Below are 23483 nucleotides of genomic sequence, written 5' to 3' on the forward strand. Positions count from 1 at the left end.
GTGGCTACTTTTGGTACTCGAGACGTAAACAAACGGGCGCCATTGCTTAAATGACGTCACGTCCGTCTTCATCCTGAAGCCAGTTGCTTGCCGATCACCATGATACAGCAGAGCAGGGTGGGACCTAAAAACTGGACGAAGTAGCAGGGAGGGTCCATCAGGACGCCATGGCTATCTCACCCAAAAATAGATTTTTCGCTTCGCTCAAAATCCGTTTTTTGGGCTCAAGCCATGGCGTCCTGATGGAAGAATACCAGAGAATCAATGTATCGTGGTAGATTTTCCCCTATTGGTAAGTGCCAAGGGCTTTGAACAAATAGCATAGTAATCTTAGTAAAGAACCGTAGGGAAGAGTCTTCCTGCCCCCCTTGGCAGTGAAGTTCCCACGGGCCATGCCGACGTCAAAGTGGTTATTGAAGGGCTATTCACCCTGATAGAAGAACCTGAAGAACTTGGAGACGAGACTGAATGGTTGGCATTCGTATCGGAACATTCTGGAAGGCAGACCAGTGGTGGTTGGACACTGTGTGCTGAGAAGGTTGGTTTCGTCTCCAGGGTATGAAGAGTAAGTATTCGTATTGGAATATTACATTGTCAGAGTGAATATAAATTAAGGGTTAGTACCTTAATTTCTCCATGAACCATAAGGAAAGGGGATAATAAAACTATGACAGGCATGTATTTCATAGTAAGTAGGAGCTGATTGAGACGCACAAGTAATAAAATAGAAATTTTATTTCACAATTGCAGAAATTAAATGAATTGCAGCAATAAGTAAAGTTCATTTACAGTAATTACAATGTACATAGTAATAAAGACTTGCTCTTGAATCTGAAAGGGAATTTCAAATTTATTAGTAGGCACTCGTTCTCGAGGAACGTTAGTCTTTGATTGAAACACATCATGCTCAGGGCATGCGGCACTTGTGTGACAACTATGACATTTCACCTGGGATAAGAACAGTTATAAAAGCACTAAGTGTTTTTGACATCACTATGTATCGCTCGAGGGTCAACATAGGCACCCGAAGAGTTAGAGTCCCAAGTAACTCACTGTTCTATGCAGAGTTAGGTGCAGGTTTCATAACACTACCTGCGGCTACCACAAAATGTTTGACTTCGTGCACTTGTTTCGCATAATGTTTGAAGAAAACACGCGAGGACTTCCAGCCTGTGAAGCTTTTAAGGCTTTCAAAGTCCATACTCTGAAAGAAATTCAGAGACGATGCAACTTTCCTAGGATCGTGACCGGCGGGTGTACTGTCAGGATCCGCTCTGCGAATGAAGTAGGTGATTTTCGCTCTTAATTGTTTCAGTGACAGGTCGCTGCCCGATGTTTCTCCTTTGAAGAGTTGGCCTCCACCAAAGTTCGAAGTTCTGCGAAGATAGACCTTGAGGCTCTCTACTGGGCATAAAGAAGCATCTTCCTTCAGGGGGCATATTCTCCAGGGGCCCCATCTTTTGGTGGGTAATTCATTTTTGGCGAGAAACGTCGGATCCGGGGAGAGGGTAATGTCTCCTGTATCAGTAAACAGGATGTGACCCTCTTCTCTTGATAATGCCACTATTTTGCTGACTCGGGCTCCTGAGGCAAGAGCAAAGAGAAATATAACTTTCTGAGTCAGATCCTTGAGAGGGCATGAATCATTATCCAAGTTGGAGGCGAAATGGAGCACCTTGTCCAATGACCAGGGGATCGGTTTCGGTGGGGGTGCTGGGGGTAGACGAGCGCATGCTTTCGGTAGTTTATTGAAGATGTCGCTGGACAGATCAATTTGGAAGGCATACAGAATTGGTCTAGTCAAGGCCGATTTGCAAGTTGAAATCGTATTGGCTGCTAATCCCTGTCCATGAAGGTGAATGAAGAAGGACATGCAGAAATCAATTGTGATTTCTTTAGGATTTTTTGTCTTGACGAAGGAGACCCATTTTCTCCAAGATGATTCGTATTGCCGTCTTGTGGATTCGGTCTTGTATTCCTCGAGGAAGTCTACACTTTTCTTCGAGATCCCAAACCTCTTCTTTGCGGCTAGGGAGAGAAAATCATGAGATGAAGGTCCTTGATTTTCGATGATGAAGCGAAGACAGTCGACTTCTGTACTTGTTGGGAGAGAACTGGGCCCGGGAGAGGGATCAGCTTGGGCTGCAGCTCCAGGACCAGGGGGTACCAGTTGCTCCGGGGCCACTTGGGAGCCACTAGGGCCGCTGTCCCTTTGAAGGTTCTCAGCTTGGAGAGGACTTTCAGCAGAAGGTTGGTGGGAGGGAACAGGTAGATCTTGGACCATCTGTTCCAGTCCAGTGACATGGCATCCACTGCTTCTGCCTTGGGGTCCTCGTACGGGGCCACGTACCGAGGAAGTTGATTGTTGTCGCTCGTTGCGAAGAGATCTATCTGAAGTTCTGGGACTTGGTGAGAGATGAAGGAGAATGATCTTGCGTCTAGAGACCATTCCGACTCTATCGGGTTTGTCCGAGATAGAGCATCCGCTGTCACGTTGCGGAATCCTTGTAGGTGAACTGCAGACAGGTGCCATTTCTTCTTCTCTGCCAGACGGAAGATTGGGAGAAGCACCTGATTTATCTGGGGCGATCTTGAGCCTTGGCGATTGAGACATCGAACTACCACCGAGTTGTCTAGGGTTAGACGAATGTGGATCGAGGGAGGCGGGGATAGTTTCTTCAGAGTTAGAAGGACCGCCATGGCCCCCAAGATGTTGATGTGGAACGTCTTGAACAGGGGATACCAAGTGCCTTGAGCCTGTTTTAGGTGGGAGTGACCTCCCCAACCCTCCAGCGAAGCGTCCGTGTGGATGTTGAGTGATGGAGGTGGGTATTGAAGAGGAATGGACCTTTTCAGGGCCTTTGCTTCCGACTACGGCTTGAGGAGAAGTCGAAGTCTGTTTGGGAGCCGTCTCTTGAGGTCTCTTCGAGCGATGGATGCAGAACGTCTCCAGACTCCCGCGGCATCCTTTAGCTGTGCACGAAGCACTGGGTTTGTTACTGAGGCGAACTGTAGAGAGCCTAGAACTCGTTCCTGCTGGCGTCTTGAGATCCGTTTGGATTTCAGTAGTCGCTTGACAGACCCTGCTATTTCCTTCCTTTTCTTCTGGGGGATGGAAAGGCGGTGTGACTGAAGGTTCCATTGGATTCCTAACCACTGGAACTTCTGAGCTGGAGAGAGGCGAGATTTCTTCTCGTTTATCTTGAATCCCAGGTGTTCTAGTTACTGGGTGACTTTGCTGCAGGATTTTACACAATCCTCGGGCGATGGAGCCCAAACTAGCCAATCGTCGAGGTAGGCCATCACCTGGACGTCTCGGAGGCGGAGCTGTTGTACTATGGCGTCCGCCAGCTTTGTGAAGATCCGAGGGGCCACATTGAGGCCGAAGGGCATGGCCCTGAAGGCGTAGCTTTTCCTTTGGAGTCGAAATCCTAGGTAGGAGGAAGCGTGATGGTTCATCGGAACGTGCCAGTAGGCATCCGCCAGGTCTATGGAGACCGTGTAAGAACCTCGAGGCAGAAGGGTCCTTATCTGTTGAAGAGTTAGCATCTTGAACTTGTCGTTCGCTATGAACTTGTTGAGGGGGGATAAGTCCAGAATGACTCTGAGTTTGTCGGAGTCTTTCTTGGGGACACAAAACAGTCTCCCTTGGAACCTGGTGGACTTTACCTTCCTTATCACCTTCTTGTTCAAGAGATCTAGGACATATTCTTCCAGAAGGGGGGTTGATTGTTGGAAGAACTGCTGGAATGTTGGGGGTGGTTGAGTCCAACTCCAGCCTAGACCCTTCTTGACGATGCTGTGTGCCCAGGGATCGAAGGTCCAACGATCCTGGAATTGGCGGAGTCTTCCTCCCACCGGAAGCACTTCATTGCTTCTGGTGTCCCGAGGGCTTGCTGCCTCGGCCGCTAGCTCCCTTTCCTCCTCTGCCTCTGGAGGGACGGCGAGACGCGTCTCTGCCTGCACCTCTGTTTGAGCCTCTACCTTTGGGATGAAAGGTAGTCGTCTGTTGCTCGAAAGCAGGGGTGAAAACCGGTGACTGTGACAATACCGGTTGGGTGACCAGTTGAAAGGTCTGTTGTGGCTGAGCTGCCACTTGGGAGGTAGCGGGTCCCGGAAACTGACGTCTTGGTTGACGTTGCTGGGGTTTCTGTTTTGAAGATTTCCTCTTAGGTTGAGGTCCGTCGTCCTGAGAGGATTTCCTCTTTTTTGACATGCCCCACTTGTGGAGAAGGTTCCTATTCTCCGTGGCGGCTTTGTCGGTGATCTCCTTCACAAGGTCAGAAGGAAAGAGGTGTTTGCCCCAGATGTTGGAGGAAATCAGCCTCCGGGGTTCGTGTTTCACAGTGGCACCTGCGAACACGAATTCACGACAGGCTCTCCGAGCCTTCATGAAGTGGTACATGTCCTTCACCAGGGTTGCCATGTGGGATTTGGCAAGTACCATGTAGTGGTCTGGTACTCTGGTGTCACAGGCCATAATGTCAAGTTGGACCTGATGGGACATGGATGCTGCGAGCCTCTCCTTCGTATCTTGTTCCCGACGAAGGAGGTGATCGTTAAGTTTCGGGAGGTCTTCATTAAACTGACGTCCGGCGACGTCAGGATCTAGCTTTCCCACGACGAAAGTATGCTGGATGTCCTTCCAGTGTCGAGCGTCGGGGGGAGTAACTATGGAGAAGGGTCTGCACTCCTCCAGTGCAGGGCAGGCTTTTCCCTCTTCCACAGCCTTGAGGCACGCAGCGAAGGCCTTTTCCATGAATGGAAGTACTGCATCCTCGGGTGCGACGTAGGTAGGGTGCTTCTTGCTCAGGGCCGGAAGCTTAGAGCAGGTAAAACCCCTACTTTTGAACGTGTTGGCTAGCATAGCCTGGGCCTTCGCGAGATCGAACACTATCTCTTCTTTCGGTTCGGTCTCTTCTTTAGAGGCAGGTTCAGAGCGAAGTCGGACGTAACAGTCCGGGTAGGCCTCAAAATTTGGGAAGAACTCCACGTCTTCCAGGGGGACCAAGCCTATCTTGTCACTGACGAAGATTCTGCCGGTCGCTATCACCATATGCTCAGCATACCTCCATGGGTTGGCATGAGAGCAAGCGGGGAGATCCTTAACCGAGATCTTCTTCGGTTCTTTGGATCCTATCATGGACCTGATGAACTCCTGATTCTCCTTCAGCTTGTCGTCCATGACGGCTTTAATCAACCGGAGCATCTCTTGGGTGGATGGTAAGGGTTCCGGGGTCGTGGAGGTAGACGGGAGAGACACTTCCGTCGGTGTAGGAGTAGGGGCGGTGATGGAAGGAGGAGCGACCTCTTGCTCCGACTCGGCGTATTCCACCTGGTCTTCATCATCTTCAGCTCCTTGAGCCATAAGGGTCTTCTCCGTACCCTCCGAGACATCCGACATGTGTTCATCATCATCGGAATCTAGGCGGCACTTGTGCATGGACTGGGCCATGACTACATCAGGTTCCACCGTAATTTGGACAGTGGGGATCAAATCCTTGGGCACCACAGAATCAGGGGAGGCCTTTGGGAACAGAAGTGACCTCAATTCTTCAGTGGCCAGGTACGGTCCGGTGGCATTCTTCTGAAAGCCACGCACCCATTTGCGTAGCTTCTCTCGAGAAATGTCCCTGACCTCCGCTGAGGGAGGGTTATGGAAGCCATCAGCTATGTGAGCCTGGCAGACCGTACAGTTCAGCGGGTCCCAGAATTTCAAATCCCCTTTCTTGTTAGCACAAGGGGCGTGAGTCCTGCAAGCCGTATGCCCGTAGAAGTGCGGGCGTTTCACAGCGCAGAAGTCGAAGTCACACTTCATCTGCTCCTCCTGTGGAAGAAAGAGAAAATGAGTATGGGGGAGTCATAAGAATGGCTCTTAAGCTAAGTTAACATTAATCATTAATTTTAACTTGATAAAGGGTGTGATGCACAGAGGTTGAAATAGTAAAGAAAACATACTCCATGCATCCTGCCTGGCTGGCTACCGCAAGCTTTATCCTTGGATAATCCGAGATGGCCGAAGGCACAGGATAGTATTCCGCTGAAGTCCATAGGGCAATGGAATTCCATGGAAATTGCCAAGGATAAGTTTGGGACCGAGGCCACTCAGTCCCAAATTAGGGGGCTAAAGGGTCCCCTAGGGTAACTGCTTCCGGCAACCAGCCGCGCTAAGATACACGCAGCATGCTGGAAATCTGAAGAATACAAAAGGACAGCATGATTACCAATAGAACAGTACCAAGGTACTGATCCAATAGCGTAAACAGGCCATCTGTTTGCAGTGTAGGGCTATCAGTATTCATATGATAGCTAGTGGAAGGGGGTGCAAGTAGTCTTGACGCCTCCGGGGGGTTCCGGCAGACCTCCGGCACGCCGGAGGCCGCTCCAGCAGAGTTTCTGGCATTAGGACAGACGATATAAGTCAAGAGTAATACCAGAGTGGCGGCCGCCGGCACAACGGCGGGACGCCGGTAGAGGGAGCGGCGGCTCCGGCAGTCGGAGGATGCCAGATTGGTGACAGGGACAAGGATGGTTATAGCAGAACCAGGTTGCCGGCAGTGGATGCCGGCACTCCGGTGGCCGACCGGCAGGCGGACGGCGAAGCTATGAGGAAGGAGGAGAACCATCGGCAGGAAGCCGGCGGCAGTCGGCAGGAAGCCGGCGGCAGTCGGCAGGAAGCCGGCGGCAGTCGGCAGTCCCCCGGCACACGGGGGGCTGACGGCCATGGGGGTAAGGGGAGAGTCACCAAGGTAGGAGGTGGGTATCGCCGACAGTGGAGGCGGCAAGGGACCGGCACCCGGATAGTGAAAGAGACAGAGGGAGGGATGTAAGAAGTCCAGTCATGGACTCCCAGACATCCCCCCCTTGGGAGGGTGTACCCATGATAGAGGCTGGCTCTATCACCCAGAAGCAGGGGCCGCAGAGGACCGGGAGCTAGGGTAGCCCAAGGGAGGGCTAGGGGACACCCAAAGAGGGGGGAGACCTCTGCATACAGAACACATCCAGTGGTTAACCCCATAGGACACTATGAAGGGTATGTGTACCAGAGCGGACTGCACACAGAAGCTCAAGGTAGCCCTATCACTCCACCCTAAGGAGGAGTTGTAGGACAGGGGACAGATGGGTATAGACTAACCTAAGTATAGGCTAGGCCATACAAGAGATAGGTGGGGAGGGGAGAAGAGAAGAGTCTTCCATGGAAGGGGTTCTGTACCAGAGCGGCCACTAGGAAAGGGAGGACACTCCCTAACCTAAGATAAGGCAGCCTGGCTGAAACGGTGCATGGGTACAGTTTCAGCAGGGAACAGAATTACCCTTCCAAAACCTAACCTAGAGCAGGGCTAAATGCCTTGAACTAGGAAGGATAGAAGACATATCGCTATCGCAGGACAGTCGTAGACTAGTCCTAGCCATAGAGGAAGGGCTAGCCGTTCCTCACTCTCAGGCGCAACCCTAAGGGGGGTTCATTCCCTTAGGGAGGACTGAGAGGCGATAATATACTCTGGTAGGCGCTTGATCCCTTTACATGGTAAGGGAAGCAAGGCTATACAGAGGGAATGCCAAGGGCAGGGGGATGAAGGAAGCATATAGGGGTCCTACATGTAGGTTAGGTTAGGAAGGAACACTAACTAACCTATCCCCTATATGGTCCCTGAAGGCGAAAACACTTGCATCACAGTCAATAGTATTGTAAAATAATGCCACTATCTTCATAAGTTAGCCTAGGATCACTAATAAAATCATGCATGAACACTGATATATAGGCACTCTGGCCTGGGGGCTATAGTAGCCAACTGGTATGAGGTCAATCGATGACCGATAAAAAAGCGTCAAAACACGATATAAAAGTTCCTAGCTATGAAGACTAAATAAACTAATGTTATCGATTAGTAAATGAGGCCGGAAGCGTTGTTGTGGCTAACTAAATAAGGCATGCATAACAACAACGACGCCATAAAATGGCGGGTCCGGTAGCGGCACAGATCTGCCACAAAACAACAAATATCTCGGAAAGTAATATTTACTTTACGGTCAGAGCTTAACTAAACAATACTGGAACCTTGTACTCAACTTTCCAGAAGAAGGCGAGGCTGAAGGTAGCGACATAATAAAGATGCAAAGCGATAAGTATAGCACAGGGAAAATCCGTCTAAGTAGGGCAAGCTACTGTACAAAGGATGAAGACGGACGTGACGTCATTTAAGCAATGGCGCCCGTTTGTTTACGTCTCGAGTACCAAAAGTAGCCACGGATGAGATTAGCTATGGAACGGCTCCCAGCTATTCTCCGCCTTTACACACCGAAGCATTATCTCTGTTCGGGGTGTAGATAGCTATGTGGCGCGTTAATACATGCGTCCCCTGTTGATATACGATGTCTTAAAGGGAAACCTTTAGGATACTCGCTCCAGAAGTTAGAATTCTGTGATAACCTGTGGTTAAACTCTCTGGGAATATCTTAGTAGTTATTTACCCAAGGAAGCTACCAAAAAGGAACCTTCCATCAGGACGCCATGGCTTGAGCCCAAAAAAACTATACTGGGGTGTTACTGTACCTCCCTGTTCCAGTAAGTCTGGTTTCAGAGAGGGACAGAACAACAGAGTTTTTAGTCTGAGTCTGTGTTTGTCTGGCTTGGGGTAGAGTCTCCCTCGCTGGCCTGACACAGACATAGGAGGCTTAGCCTCCTTAGGTCACTACCGAAGGTTTCTGTACTAGATGATTCCTTCTTTTGTGATCTAGCAGACTAGTCCTTGTTGCTGTTCTCGGTGGGAGGATAAGATTCTTTCCCTAGGAGTAGCAACACCTTCCTTGCTTTGGTTCTTTGGGAGCTGGCAAGTATTGCTGGCCTCCCTCCTTGGATCTCCCTTAGGCTAAGATGAGTTTCCTTGGCTGCGGGTGATCCTTCACTAAAGCAAGGTTGGTAGGACCCTCTTTGTCCCTTCCCCCTCTATCTCCGTAATGGCCTAGCCATTACAGTACTGTACGTCATTCTACATCTGGACCTAGGATAGGTTAGGATGTGGAATTGACTCAGTCCTTTGCCGGCCCGCAGAGTCTGCCGGCCGGCAAGGGTCTTCTGCTTGAGTGCTACCCGGACCTCCCTTGGTCCCTCATCCATGCCTGCCTATGAGTCAGACGGCATTAGTCAGGAAGCCTGAATTAGATTCTCCCCTTCCTTATATGCACTCTTTCGGATTGCCGGGCTTGGAGGTTGTTTACGCTCTTATCCCGGCATCCATTCTGTTTTCTTCTAGTGCTGTACCCGACCCGGCTGCCGGCCTATGAGGCCGGCAGCCAGGCAGTCGTAGTCCTCTGGTTCTTTTGCTGCTGGCTGGCATCGGTTGTGTACCCTTGCCGGCCGGCTAATGTCAGCCCTTGTCTGCCGGTCGCCAAGAGTGTGGCCGGCAGCCGGGTGCTACTTTGTGTAGCCGACATGGGCTGTTGCCGGCCGGCACATGCATTTGAACCAGCGTTCTGCCGCCTTATAGCTGTTAAGTAGTATACTTTAAAGCTAGTTATGGTGTGTGCCGGCCGGCACATAACCTTCTATACTGTACCAGTATTCTTCAGTATAACATATACTGTAAGAGGAAAACTATAGTATAAGTTTTGGTACAGCACTGTGTGTTCTAACACTTTTGTGTTGTCTTGCACAGCCCTTTGCGGTTGCCTTACAGATAAGAAAGTGAGTTCTTTCTTGTCTATTATCCAGGATTTTAAAATCATTGCTTAGGTGTGAGCTACACCTGTTTCCTCTGGAAACTTTTCATTGGTTATTCTAGAAGAGATTAACCATACGATTTTATTATCTGGAAGGCTGCAACAATTGGTTGTGAAGGAAACACAAGTGTGTGTCTTTCCTTTCTGAATTGTTATGCTACTATGCATATCCAGTGATACATAGTTCACTTGATACTCATGGAAATTTCTTCTCTTTACAGGAGGACCCTCCGAAGTGCGGAAGTGTTTTCTACAACGTCCACAGTAAGAACCTCTGCGGACATGAGTTTTGTAGGAGGCACGCAGCATGCGCTGTCTCCAAGGGTGATCTCCAGTATTGGGACCCTCAGGTATGTACCGTGTGCACTAACCTGATTACTGAGGCCTTTGATTCCCCTAGGACGACGGAATCAAGGGATATAGCAAGGGAGAAGCTTCGTACCTGGGTAAGGGGCTTCCAGTAGAACACCTTTGGACCTTATCTTCCAAGTGAGAAGATGAGGGCGTATCTTTTCCCTAGGGCATCAGCTGTTGCAGTGATACCCCAGCCTCAAGAGGAGATCCCCCAAGTTCAGATCCAGGTGGATGCTGAAGTCGCGGTCGCTATGCAAGACATTCAGTTGGATGACAGGATGTCTGACGTGGACGAGTGTCTGGAGGAAGACCTCCTGGCAGAAGCCCAGGATGAAGTTCAAGCCCCAGACGTTGTAGAGGAAGAGGTCGACGAGGTGTCGGCTACTCCGGTTCAGATCCCGGAGCCTATTCCCTCAACATCGGCCGCTCTCCCAGTAGAGCTGGGACAGGCCCTCTCCTCCATTGTTGGAATGATCCAACAAATGCAGAAGGAGAATCAGGAGAAGGCGGCTGCAATGGAACTGCAGATGCAGAGACTTGCAGCATCACATGGGCCCCAGAAAAAGCTCAATGTGAAAGACCTTCCCTTGTGCTCAGATGCTAACCCATGGAGGTATGCTGAGCACATGCTGATGACGACTGGAAAGATCGTCATCTCGGATAAGTTGGGCTCAGTTCCCCTAGAGGAGGTGGAATTCTGGCCCAGCAAGGGGTCATATCCGGACTGTTATGTCCGGCTGAGGAAGGAACCAGCTTCAAAGGAGGAGACAGAGCCGAAGGAGGTCATAGTGATGGACCATGCTAAGGCTCAAGCTTTGCTTTCATCCTCGATGAAAGGGAGGGGCTTCTCGAACTCAAAGGTAGCTGCATTGAGTAAGAAGCTCCCTTCCTTTGTGTCCTCTCCTGCTAGAGCCTTCCCCTTTTTACAGAAAGGGTTTGCGGCTGTACTAAAAGCAGTCGAGGCCGGCAAGCCTTGCCCCTCCCTAGAGGAGTGTAAACCCTTGTCGCTGGCCCTGCCTATGGACCACAAAGACTGGAAGGACGTCCATCTTACCTTCTCAGTTGGGAAGTTGGAAGCTGATATTGCCGGACGTCAGTTCGGCGAGGACCTGAAGCTGTCTGACTTTCTTTTGCGGAGAGAGCTCGAGACAAAAGAAAGACTGGCTGCCTCAATGTCTCTTCAGACTACTCTTGAGACGATGGCAAGTGACCCCAAGGTCCATGAAATGTTCATGGTAGTGGCCAAGACTCATCTGGCCACAGTGACGAAGGATCTTTATGGCTTCGTCAGGGCGAGGAGAGCTTGTAGGGAGTTTGTGTTCTCCTCGGCTACGGTGAGGCATGAGCCAAGGAAGCTAATCTCCTCCAACATTTGGGGCAAAGACCTTTTCCCTACCGAATTGGTCAAAGAAGTTGTTGATAGGGCCGCCTCGGAGAATAGAAACCTTCTCCAGAAGTGGGGCCTGGCTAACAAAAGAAAGTCTTCCCCGGATGAGGGTCCTCAACCAAAGAGGAAGACTATGAGGACTAGGCTACCGTCTCGACCAGCCAAGCATCTTAAACAGCAACAGCAACTGCAATTGCCATTGCCTTCAGTGCCCCAGTTGGTGGCACAAACCCCGACCACATTTCAGTGGGTACCCCAGGCCGTGTCGACACAGTCCATGGCATTCACCCCAACGTTCGAAGGGCAGTCTACTTCCTTTCGAGCAAAGCCTAGAGGAGCAGCCAGAGGCTCGTCTAGGCGCCCCTCAAGGGGAAGGGGATTCAGGGGTGATCGCGGTCGGGGAGGCAAGACCTCAGGACGGCAGTCCAAGTGAGATGATGCCGGTAGGAGGGAGACTTCAGAATTTTCGGGATCGGTGGACCTTCGATCCCTGGGCCTACAGCGTACTCAAGAACGGACTGGGCTGGAGCTGGTACAGCACTCCACCCCCGTGCCCTCGGTTTTTCCAGCACTCCACCCCCGTTCTGGAGGAGTACGTTCAAGAACTGTTGGAGAAAAAAGTGATCCGAAGGGTGAAGTCCATCAAATTCCAAGGGAGGCTGTTTTGTGTTCCCAAGAAAGACTTGGAAAAGCTCAGAGTCATTCTGGACTTGTCGCCACTCAACAAGTTCATAGTGAATTGCAAATTCAAGATTCTAACACTGCAACACATAAGGACCTTACTGCCCAAGAGGGCATATTCCGTCTCCATAGACTTGTCGGATGCCTATTGGCACGTTCCAATCAACCGTCGACTCTCCCCCTACCTAGGGTTCAGGCTACAACGAAAACTATACGCCTTCAGAGCCATGCCATTCGGGCTAAATATAGCCCCAAAGATTTTCACGAAGCTTGCGAGCGTAGCTCTCAAACAATTACGCCTAAAGGGAATTCAGGTAGTAGCCTACCTGGACGACTGGCTGGTGTGGGCAGCATCCGAGACAGAATGCTTGCAAGCTTCCAGTCAAGTGATCCAGTTCCTAGAGTATCTAGGCTTCAAGATCAACAGAAAAAAGTCTCGACTTTCTCCATCTCAAAAGTTCCAGTGGCTGGGAATCCACTGGGACCTAATGTCACACCGTTTCTCCATCCCGGCGAAGAAAAGGAAGGAGATAGCGGGTTCTGTCAAGAGACTTCTAGGTTCCGAAAGGATATCAAGACGCGAACAGGAGAGGGTACTGGGCTCTCTCCAGTTTGCTTCGGTGACAGACCCAGTGCTAAGAGCACAGCTAAAGGATGCAACCGGAGTTTGGAGAAGTTATGCATCAAACGCGTGAAGAGATCTGAGAAGACCAGTTCCGCTTCGGCTACGTACTCTTCTCAGGCCTTGGTCCCAAGCCAGACATCTAAAGAAGTCGGTTCTTCTTCAGCCACCTCACCCGTAGGTGACGATTCACTCAGACGCCTCGAAGGAGGGATGGGGAGGTCACTCTCATCGGAAAAAAGTCCAGGGGACTTGGTCCAAGCCATTCAAGACCTTTCACATAAACTTTCTAGAAGCTATGGCAGTGCTCCTTACCTTAAAGAAAGTCTCCCCGCGTCACTCGATCCACATAAGGTTGGTGATGGACAGCGAGGTAGTTGTGAGATGCTTGAATCGACAAGGATCGAGGTCACCACCTCTCAACCAGGTGATGTTGGCCATCTTCCGATTGGCGGAAAAGAAGAAGTGGTACCTGTCGGCAGTTCACCTTCAAGGAGTCCGCAATGTGACAGCGGACGCTCTATCCAGGTTCACACCGATAGAGTCGGAATGGTCCTTAGACGCAGGATCATTCTCCTTCATTCTGAATCAAGTCCCAGAACTGCAGATAGACCTCTTTGCGACGAAAGACAACAAGAAGTTGCCCCTGTACGTGTCCCCGTACAAGGACCCCTTAGCGGAAGCAGTGGACGCGATGTCCCTCGACTGGAACAGATGGTCCAGGATTTATCTGTTCCCTCCTCACAACCTTCTGTTGAGGGTCCTCAACAAATGAGATCCTTCAAGGGGGTAGCGGCAATAGTGGCCCACAAGTGGCCGAACAGCGTGTGGTTCCCCCTGGCATTGGAACTACGGCTGAAGTTTGTACCGCTACCAGATCCAGTTCTGACCCAGCAAGTCCAGAAGTCGACTGTCTGCGCTTCATTACAGAAAACCCGGACCCTGCAGCTCATGATTTTCTCTCCCTAGCGGTGAGAAAGCGTTTCGGGATTTCGAAAGCCAGCATAGACTTCCTAGAGGAATAGAAGTGCAAATCCACTCGAAGGCAATATGAGTCATCTTGGAGAAAATGGGTGTCCTTTGTCAAGGCGAAGAATCCGCAGGAGATCTCGACAGACTTCTGCTTATCTTTCTTCATCCACCTCCATGGTCAAGGGTTGGCAGCTAACACGATTTCGGCGTGTAAGTCTGCTTTGACAAGACCCATTCTATATGCCTTCCAGGTCGACCTCGGTAACGAGATCTTTGATAAAGTTCCGAAAGCCTGCACTAGGCTCAGACCTTCAGCACCTCCAAAGCCCATTTCATGGTCTTTAGACAAAGTTCTTCATTTCGCTTCTCTGTTGAGCAATGAGGAGTGTGTGTTAAAGGATTTGACACAAAAAGTTATTTTCCTATTTGCACTCGCATCCGGGGCCAGGGTTAGTGAGATTGTAGCCCTCTCGAGAGAGGCAGGTCGTGTTCAGTTCCTGGATGGGGGAGAACTGAACCTGTTTCCGGATCCTACGTTTCTCGCCAAGAATGAGTTACCCACCAACAGGTGGGGGCCCTGGAGAATCTGCCCTCTGAAAGAAGATGCATCTCTATGTCCAGTAGAATGCCTAAAGGTCTATCTTCGTAGAACTTCAGACTTCAAGGGTGGTCAACTATTCAGGGGAGAAACATCAGGCTCAAATTTATCTCTGAATCAACACAGAGCGAAAATCACATATTTTATTCGCAGAGCGGATCCTGACAGTACACTCGCAGGTCACGATCCGAGGAAAGTTGCCTCATCCTTAAATTTCTTTAATTGTATGGATTTTGAACATCTCCGTTCATACACTGGCTGGAAGTCTTCCAGAGTGTTCTTTCGCCACTATGCGAAGCAAGTAGAGGAACTAAAGAGATCTGTGGTAGCAGTGGGTCGCGGTGTTAACCCTACTGTTTAACTCTGCGAGGAACAGTGGTTTTAATTGGGACGATTAATTCCATGGTGAGTGTGTAGTTACATACGGTACTACAAACTAAGTGACGGCACTGAGTTGCCCACATAGACTGTTCCATTTCCAAAGGTGAACCTAGCATAAGTGCAGACATGTGTGCTGAGCGTTTTCTAACGCTAATGTGATTGATTTGTAATACAGACTTTTATGACTTTGATACCTCGGTATCTTAAAAGTGGGAATAATGTTTTTCTTTCAGATAAACAAGTTCTGTTTACAATCATACTTATGCTTGAAGTTTTGGGTTATCCTCTTCTTATATATATATATATATATATATATATATATATATATATATATATATATATATATATATATATATATATATATATATATATATATATATATATATATATATAATTGTTGTTAACCTGTCTATTTATTGTTTGTCAATAAACTTGTTCTTGAGAACCTTGCGTCTCCTTCACCTGTGTCAATTTATTGGTATAATTGAGCATTCATTCTATGTACGTTATCTGGGATAATTCTAATAGAAGTGTTCCTTTATGCAAGCTATGTTGCATTGGTTTATGCTTTCCCTTAACGGGAGGATTCCGTCCCAGAAGGGGACGGTGGCGGTTTTACAAGTTTCCTCCTATGCGGATATAAACCTTTGTCCAATACAAGTATTGTGCGGAGAACTGGTCGATATTTCATATTGACGCAGTGGTTCTTTACAAACTATGCTTTACTTAATATAGGGTGAGACCACTATATTAGCTTGCCTGGTATTCATACATAGGTATATGTACTCTTCGAGACTTTTCCAGAGTCTACTAGGACTCTTCCCTGTAGGGGCCAGGAAGCTCTAACATGGTTTATGGTTAGTTGAAAAGATGTATAACGGTAACATCTTAGGTCTCTAGGTCTAGTCGACCAGGAAAAATTACCTCCGGGGAGTACGGCACGTTCTGAGAATCCACAGATACAGTAATGCTCTGGTATACTTCCATCAGGACGACATGGCATGAGCCCAAAAAACGGATTTTGAGCGAAGCGAAAAATCTATTTTTGGGTGAGATGGCCATGTCGTCCTGATGGACCCGCCCTTCCCTTTCTATGAAAGGGCTGTAGAACCCCTCCCTACATACAGTATCTGTAACACCTCGTGTACGCTACAAGGAATACAGATGGCGCCAGGATTGGCGCCAGGCACGCTTACGAAACTGGAGAAGAGGGAGCCTTGGGAGCGGCTCCCCCTTTTTCTTTCCCGTTTTTGTTTCTTGCTAATTGACCCCTCGATGTATAATCTCTGTTTGGGGTGCAGATTGCCATGTGGCGTGTCAAGAATACGTCCTCTGATATGTCGCGATATCCCTTTCATTAGGGATATTTGCTCCAGGAGTTGGAATTCTGGTACCTTAAGGTAAATTCTCTGGGAATATCGCCGTAGTTGTAATATACCCTAGGAAGCTACCCTATAGGAACTTCCATCAGGACGACATGGCCATCTCACCCAAAAATAGATTTTTCACTTTGCTCAAAATCCGTTATATATGTGTATGAATATATATGTGCATTTATGTGTATATATATATATATATATATATATATATATATATATGTATATATATATATATATATATATATATGTGTGTGTGTGTGTGTGTGTGTATTATGCTACTTACTATGTGAATACAAAGTATGCTAAATAAAATCATGACACTAATCTGTCCTGAAACTTCTTTTATCGTCCATATTTTATGACTACGACTGGATGCAGCCCACAATCTTCAACATGCTCCACCCACATGTATTTCTCCTCTGTTCTGGCAAGCAGCACATAGAGGTGCTGCGAACGCCAGACACGTAGGTCAATATTAAAGTATCATAATTACCTATGTTTTATTAAAATTAATGTTATATTTACGTGAATTAGCTTTGAGAAGGTGGCGGCCACTCACGATGCTCGTGGGAGGAAGATGGTGAAGATTATGGGCTGCATCCAGCCGCTTTCCATTTTTGAAGGCCCAGTCCGATGAAAGTCTAATATTTGATTCACTCCATTAACACGATTTTCTTTTACAGTGCCAGCAATCAAGGTCGAAAAGATAGACTGTGGTGACTACAAATCACTTAAACAATGCAGTGTCACCTTAGAGAATGATTGTCGAAAAAACAATGGCAGAGATTTGGACATCGAGGCAGTGTGGGAATATAAAACGAATTCGGCAAGAGACCCCAAAAGTGGGGACATATCTGCAGTTTATTTCACGGCTCAGAATCTTCATAATTACATAATAGAACTCCCTCGTGACCTCTACCACCATACAACATATCAACTCGCAGTTTATGTGAAAAATGAGGCAGGAAGGAATGAAAGTTCTAGACGTTTATCGGAGAAGATCATAACACCTCCTGTTGGTGAGTAATTAAATCATGTGTATTTGATCATAACTGCACATGTAGATGATCGTTCAATATATATATATATATATATATATATATATATATATATATATATATATATATATATAGATAGATAGATAGATAGATAGATTTTAGCAAAGCTACAATGCTAGTTGGAAAAGCAGGATGCTATAAGCCCAGGCGCTCCAACAGGGAAAAATAGCCCAGTGAGGAAAGGAAATAAGGAAACAAGTAAACTACAAAGGAAGCAATGAACCGTTAAAATAAATTTTCTAGTATTTTAAGAACAGTAACAGGGTGTTTATATACCGTACATAATGTATAAGTATATATATATATATATATATATATATATATATTAATATATACTGTATATATATGTATATATATGCATATATACATATATATATATATATACATATATATATATATATATATATATATATATATATATATATATATATATATATATATCCCTTCCTGAGAATTGGCTATCTTAACGTGTTGAAAAGGTTTGCTTATCACCCTGACTAGCAAAGCTGTACTAGTCAGGGCCACCCATATTAGGTCGCTTTGCTGTGGGCGATCAAACATAGACCTCCCACCATCACCAATCCTCACTGACCAGCCTCGTGGTGAAAACTGGCTAAACCCCCGACCATGAACAAAGACATTTCTGAGGCCTCAGTCCAGCAGTGGACTAGAAACGGCCGCATTTGTTGTTGTTGTTGTTGTTGTTTTATATTCATATATACCTATATACCTATATATGCACACGAATATATATCAATTTCCTTCAAGTAATGTAAACAATTTCTTTTCCGTTCTTTCTCAGCACCTGGAAAGGTAAAGATAACGCGAATTGTTAGCTCGCACAGCTCCCTCGATTCAGGCTGGGATCCTAAACTGTCTTTCCCCCCGACTGGAGATATAAATGGGTACGTCATCGATTTAGGCTGGGATCCTTTACCGTCTTTCCCCCCGACTGGAAATATAAATGGGTACGTCATCGAAGTCTACGAAACTCGACCTAGAAGGTTCATCGGAGGATTTGTTGTTGCAGATGAATCGTGCGTTATATCTTACCTAGATCCGGATGTATCTTACACGATCCATGTAAGTAATATGGCCTTGTGATATTTACATGATTATTATTATTATTATTATTATTATTATTATTATTATTAAAAAAGAAATGTCACACGTTTTTTTCTTAATCGTAAAAAACAGTAAAAATCCTGGGATAAATATGGCCAGATATTTGACGTTTCTTTTTAACGCAGATTTTTAATAATGTAAGTGGAAAGAACAATCAATTACTACAAATTTAAACTCAATTTCCATATCTTTACAGGTATCTGGAATCAACGAAGGTGTGCCGCAACCTGGGGAGGCTGCAATAATTGTAATATCAACTTTAGCTTACAGTAAGTTCATTTCTACTCGTTAGTCTTCAGGAAGATAGTCACTAATTTTTTAATGTTAAAATATTGTAATTATCAAAATTTATGATAACAAAAGAAATACTGTATTTTCTTGTAGGGATTAATGTTTTCGGCTTATAGAGTTACTTTTACCAATTACCCTGTAACTACGAAAGTAAGAGGAATTTTGACAAAAATATTTCGTATACGCATTCTCTATCGCCACACGAAGCTCTGAATTTCTTACAGGATTTTGTGTTTTTCGTCCTATATCCCCATATACAGGCATGCCAGCCGGGTACCTTAAACACTTCTCTAAGACATTTCCACAAATAGATTTTGGGTTTATTTCTGTAAACAAGTTTAAAATTGGATCGTTTTTTTTCGTTTTAAAGATCGCCTGCTGACTGTTATTAGATCATTGGTTATTTACACATTTTCATGTCCAAACTGCCAAGTTTGCTATTTGGGAAGCACTTATCCAAGCTTCAAAGTCAGGACCGAAAATCATATTGGAAAGTCGAGCAGAATGGATCTCCCTCTTAGTAATCCAAAACACTCAGATGTTAGGGAACGCTAGGAAATATGTAAGTTCGTTTCACCAAGTGAGCATTTTAAGATAGTCAATTCTTGCTCTTCAGTGAATCAAGACTATTTAAATCTCTTCACATGGAATATCTTATGCCTGACCTCAATTGCAATACCTCTGCTGTCCCCCTTTTCGTAACATACTGATTTTCTATTCAATTTGTATGTATTTTTGAATAATTCTTTACTTATTTTATGTAAATTTTTATTTGAAATTGTATTGTTTCTATTATTTTCACTTTAGGTAGCACTGATGATGACATTAGAATGTCGAAACGTTTGCTATAAATATGTATGTGGCGACATTAGTCTTTCTGTTTCTCCTGAGAATAAGATTTCCTAGAAACGTCCCCATTTCTCATCTGGCTCAATCATTTTCATGTCTCTTCACCTGAACGAAGAGCAGGAACAAGTGGTGAACTAATATTGATAATAACCCATTGATCGACTTTCACAATCATAGATCCAAACAGGTCATATATCTTGTTTGCCAAGTAGTTGAGTAGAGTTTAATACAAATTCTTAGTCTTGATCTAGATAACCTAGCCCCTGAGGAGGGGGGGGAAGCCAGCCTCAACTTGGTTGAGATGGATGTGTGGGGTGACAAGAAGAGAAAAGATACGGAATGAGGTAAATAGGGGTACCACAGGAGTTAGAGAACTATCAGATAAGATCCAAGAAAGTAGACTGAGGTGGTACGGTCATGTCATGAGAAGAGGTGAACAGTATGTTGGGATAAGAGTGATGGAAACGGAGGTACAGGGAACGAGAAGAAGAGGGAAACCAAAGCGAAGGTGGATGGACTGTATCAAGGATGACCTTCGATCAAAGGGATTAACCAGTGATGAAGTGTGGGACAGAGATAGATGGAGAACGCTGGCCATAAACATCGACCCCACATAGAAGTGGGAAAGGATGCACACAAAGAAGAAGTCTTGATCTAGATGTTAATCTAACACTGTTGTTTAGTTAGCTCGTTATGCATAATGCATAAGTTTTCATAACTCTAACCATCCTTTGCATTCAGATCTTCCCTGGCAGTACCATCCTGTTCGTAATATTAGGTATACAGTTAATCCTAGTAGCCCTGCCTTCTCCATTATGAGTCACAACACTACACAGTATTCTAAAATTTCTATTCTAGCTGTGACCAAGTTGTGGAATGATCTTCCTAATCAGGCAGTTGAATCGGTGGAACGTCAAAAGTTAAAACTTGTTTTTCAAGTGTGCTCTTCTTATGTCCTTACTAAATTGTATGTTTTGGTCTATATTTTATTAATCTGAAAATACAATAAATAATATTTTATCTTATATTCCATTAGAACCATCGCAGCCCATTAATTTTCTACAGGACAGCAGCTTGTCGTGTAATGCTCAATGGGATGACGAGAACATCCCTTTGTCTGAGGATCTGATCTTTCAAAACGAAGACTACAGCATCAGTGAGAAGGAGCACAAAGTATGTAGGAGCTGTGTTCTCGTTAGTCAGTTTTATTCTTTTCATTTAATACATATTTGATTTTTAAGATAAGAAAAATAAACTGAAATAACTAGAACGTCTTCAAAGAGTGACTATTATTCTTTGAGGTATTTCATGATACCTATATTTTCATTAAAGATTATATTTCATCCTCATAATGAAATATGACTATCAAGTGTAAGAACAATGCTGACATTGTTTCTCTCAACGTATGAAGCAATGGTAGACGTGAAAACTGCTACTAAAATCAGTTGCAAAAGATATATATGATTACTGTAGTACATAAATCTCTTCCTCTACCTTAAAACAATTGCAAACGTTTCCTTCATAAATACCAAAAAGCAGAAGGGATATTTTTTCTACCTTGCTTATAGATATCATGTTCATTCTGGTAGCTCGATCTATTTCGTCTAATCCAAGTTTAGTCTTTCTTATATGGTTCTTCTTTAAGGGCTGTTTCTTTTTTTTAGCCCTATCCCGTAGGGGAACCCTACTCTCTACAGGACCTACAAGATCAGTATATCGTATACCTTCTTAGGTATTTTGCCTATCCATATCACATTGCAAAACTGGTGTTTACCGAAGCACTTAAAGGACTAAAAATAAAAAGTCTTCCGTTTCTCTTTGTGCGAAATATTTCTCGTTTATAAATGTCCTATTTTGAATTGTTTTATCCCCAACAGATTGAATATTTATGTATTCGAAATCACGTTAATCTCATTGATTTTATTTTCACACATCTCTTTTTTTTCAGGAGCAATGCGACTAAGTAGTAAATCATTTAGTCTACCTTCACTGATCTATTGTTGTTGGGTTACCCACTAGATTGTGACCTATTAAAGTTTGGTTACATGTTAGATTATAATTCAGTTACCCATTACATTGTGACCTATTATAGTTTGGTTACATGTTACATTGTAATTCAGTTACCCATTACATTGTGACCTATTATAGTTTGGTTACATGTTAGATTGTAATTCAGTTACCCATTACATTGTGACCTATTATAGTTTGGTTACATGTTACATTGTAATTCAGTTACCCATTACATTGTGACCTATTATAGTTTGGTTACATGTTACATTATAATTCAGTTACCCATTAGATTGTGACCTATTATATTTTGGTTACCTGTTAGATTGTGACCTATTATAGTTTGGTTACATGTTAGATTGTAATTCAGTTACCCATTACATTGTGACCTATTATAGTTTGGTTACATGTTAGATTATAATTCAGTTACCCATTACATTGTGACCTATTATAGTTTGGTTACATGTTAGATTGTACTTCAGTTACCCATTACATTGTGACCTATTTTAGTTTGGTTACATGTTAGATTGTACTTCAGTTACCCATTACATTGTGACCTATTATAGTTTGGTTACATGTTAGATTGTACTTCAGTTACCCATTACATTGTGACCTATTATAGTTTGGTTACATGTTAGATTGTACTTCAGTTACCCATTACATTGTGACCTATTATAGTTTGGTTACATGTTAGATTGTACTTCAGTTACCCATTACATTGTGACCTATTTTAGTTTGGTTACATGTTAGATTGTACTTCAGTTACCCATTACATTGTGACCTATTTTAGTTTGGTTACATGTTAGATTGTACTTCAGTTACCCATTACATTGTGACCTATTTTAGTTTGGTTACATGTTAGATTGTACTTCAGTTACCCATTACATTGTGACCTATTATAGTTTGGTTACATGTTAGATTGTACTTCAGTTACCCATTACATTGTGACCTATTTTAGTTTGGTTACATGTTACATTGTAATTCAGTTACCCATTAGATTGTGACTTATTATATTTTGGTTACATTTTAGATTATAATTCAGTTACCCATTAGATTGTGACCTATTATATTTTGGTTACCTGTTAGATTGTGACCTATTATAGTTTGGTTACCCGTTCCATTATCAATGTTGATGAGATTAGCTAGATTTCTTACGTACTACTTGATATTAATTTTCTTAACCCAACCTGTTTTTTAATATCCTACATTACAGAAGACAATATCTAACTTGCTTTATGTACATTACTATGGTAGTTACATAGTCTGTTCTTGGGAGGGTCAGTAGCTTTTACTCATCTTTTCAATCATTTTTTCTTTAATACTTCCCTTTTAAGTTTTTTTAAGGTTATATATATATATATATATATCATTTTGTATTTTAGGTTTATGTATATAATGATCAGCAATGCTCAAAATCTTGATGTTAAAGCGATTGTTGACCATCTCAGTTGGTATAACTACCTGAAGAGGGAGAATCTTTTATGTAAACAGCTCTTTTATAGTATTTAAAACAAGTATGGATGTTTTTCAACTTGAGGTAGAATGTATTATAATGGGCATTATTGAGTTAACTTAAGCCCTGGGACCTTTATAGAAGAATATTCCTTAATAAGAATTATTTTCGCATGCCAGTCTTCTATTAAATGTAAGATTACAGTTAAGTGTAATGTGAGTATATTTCACTGGAGAATTTACCCTTTCTGCTGAATGAATAACAACACTTCCTGAACAGTTGTTTCATCCCTCAATCAACAATGTTGAATCTAAAAAAAAAATTATTTATAAATTTTGTTGTAACTGAATTAGTGAATTTTATTTATAAATCCTAAATTAATGATTGTGCACTGCACCCACTTGCCAGTCTTTTAAGCATTTTCTCTTCATTTTTATTTTTCCAAACTTCACCTGATGTTCATATCTACTTCGAAATCTTGTTCGCTTCCTTACATTGATGCTCACCCCAAAAGCTGAAAGATTTCTTGTTTTCTTTCCTTTTAAAAGCCTTAATAGCTATCTGGCTAGTTCAGTGGTAGCGAGTTTGCCTAGCATTCGCATGGCG

The 23483-nt window shown here is 44.6% G+C and overlaps 1 protein-coding gene across 1 annotated transcript in view; it reads left to right on the top strand.

Moving 5' to 3' along the window:
* The window catches only part of LOC137660160 (tyrosine-protein kinase receptor Tie-1-like), a 40132-nt gene extending 16893 nt beyond the window's left edge, over positions 1-23239 (top strand). The window contains exons 16-20 of the mRNA XM_068394854.1: positions 16778-17113; positions 17955-18235; positions 18474-18546; positions 20454-20590; positions 21366-23239. Coding sequence (XP_068250955.1) covers positions 16778-17113; positions 17955-18235; positions 18474-18546; positions 20454-20590; positions 21366-21380 — 842 coding nt within the window. The 3' untranslated portion in view covers positions 21381-23239. The remainder of the gene's footprint in view (positions 1-16777; positions 17114-17954; positions 18236-18473; positions 18547-20453; positions 20591-21365) is intronic.
* Positions 23240-23483: the final 244 nt, after the last annotated feature.

Source organism: Palaemon carinicauda, chromosome 20 (assembly GCF_036898095.1).
Source record: "Palaemon carinicauda isolate YSFRI2023 chromosome 20, ASM3689809v2, whole genome shotgun sequence".
NCBI lineage: Eukaryota > Metazoa > Arthropoda > Malacostraca > Decapoda > Palaemonidae > Palaemon > Palaemon carinicauda.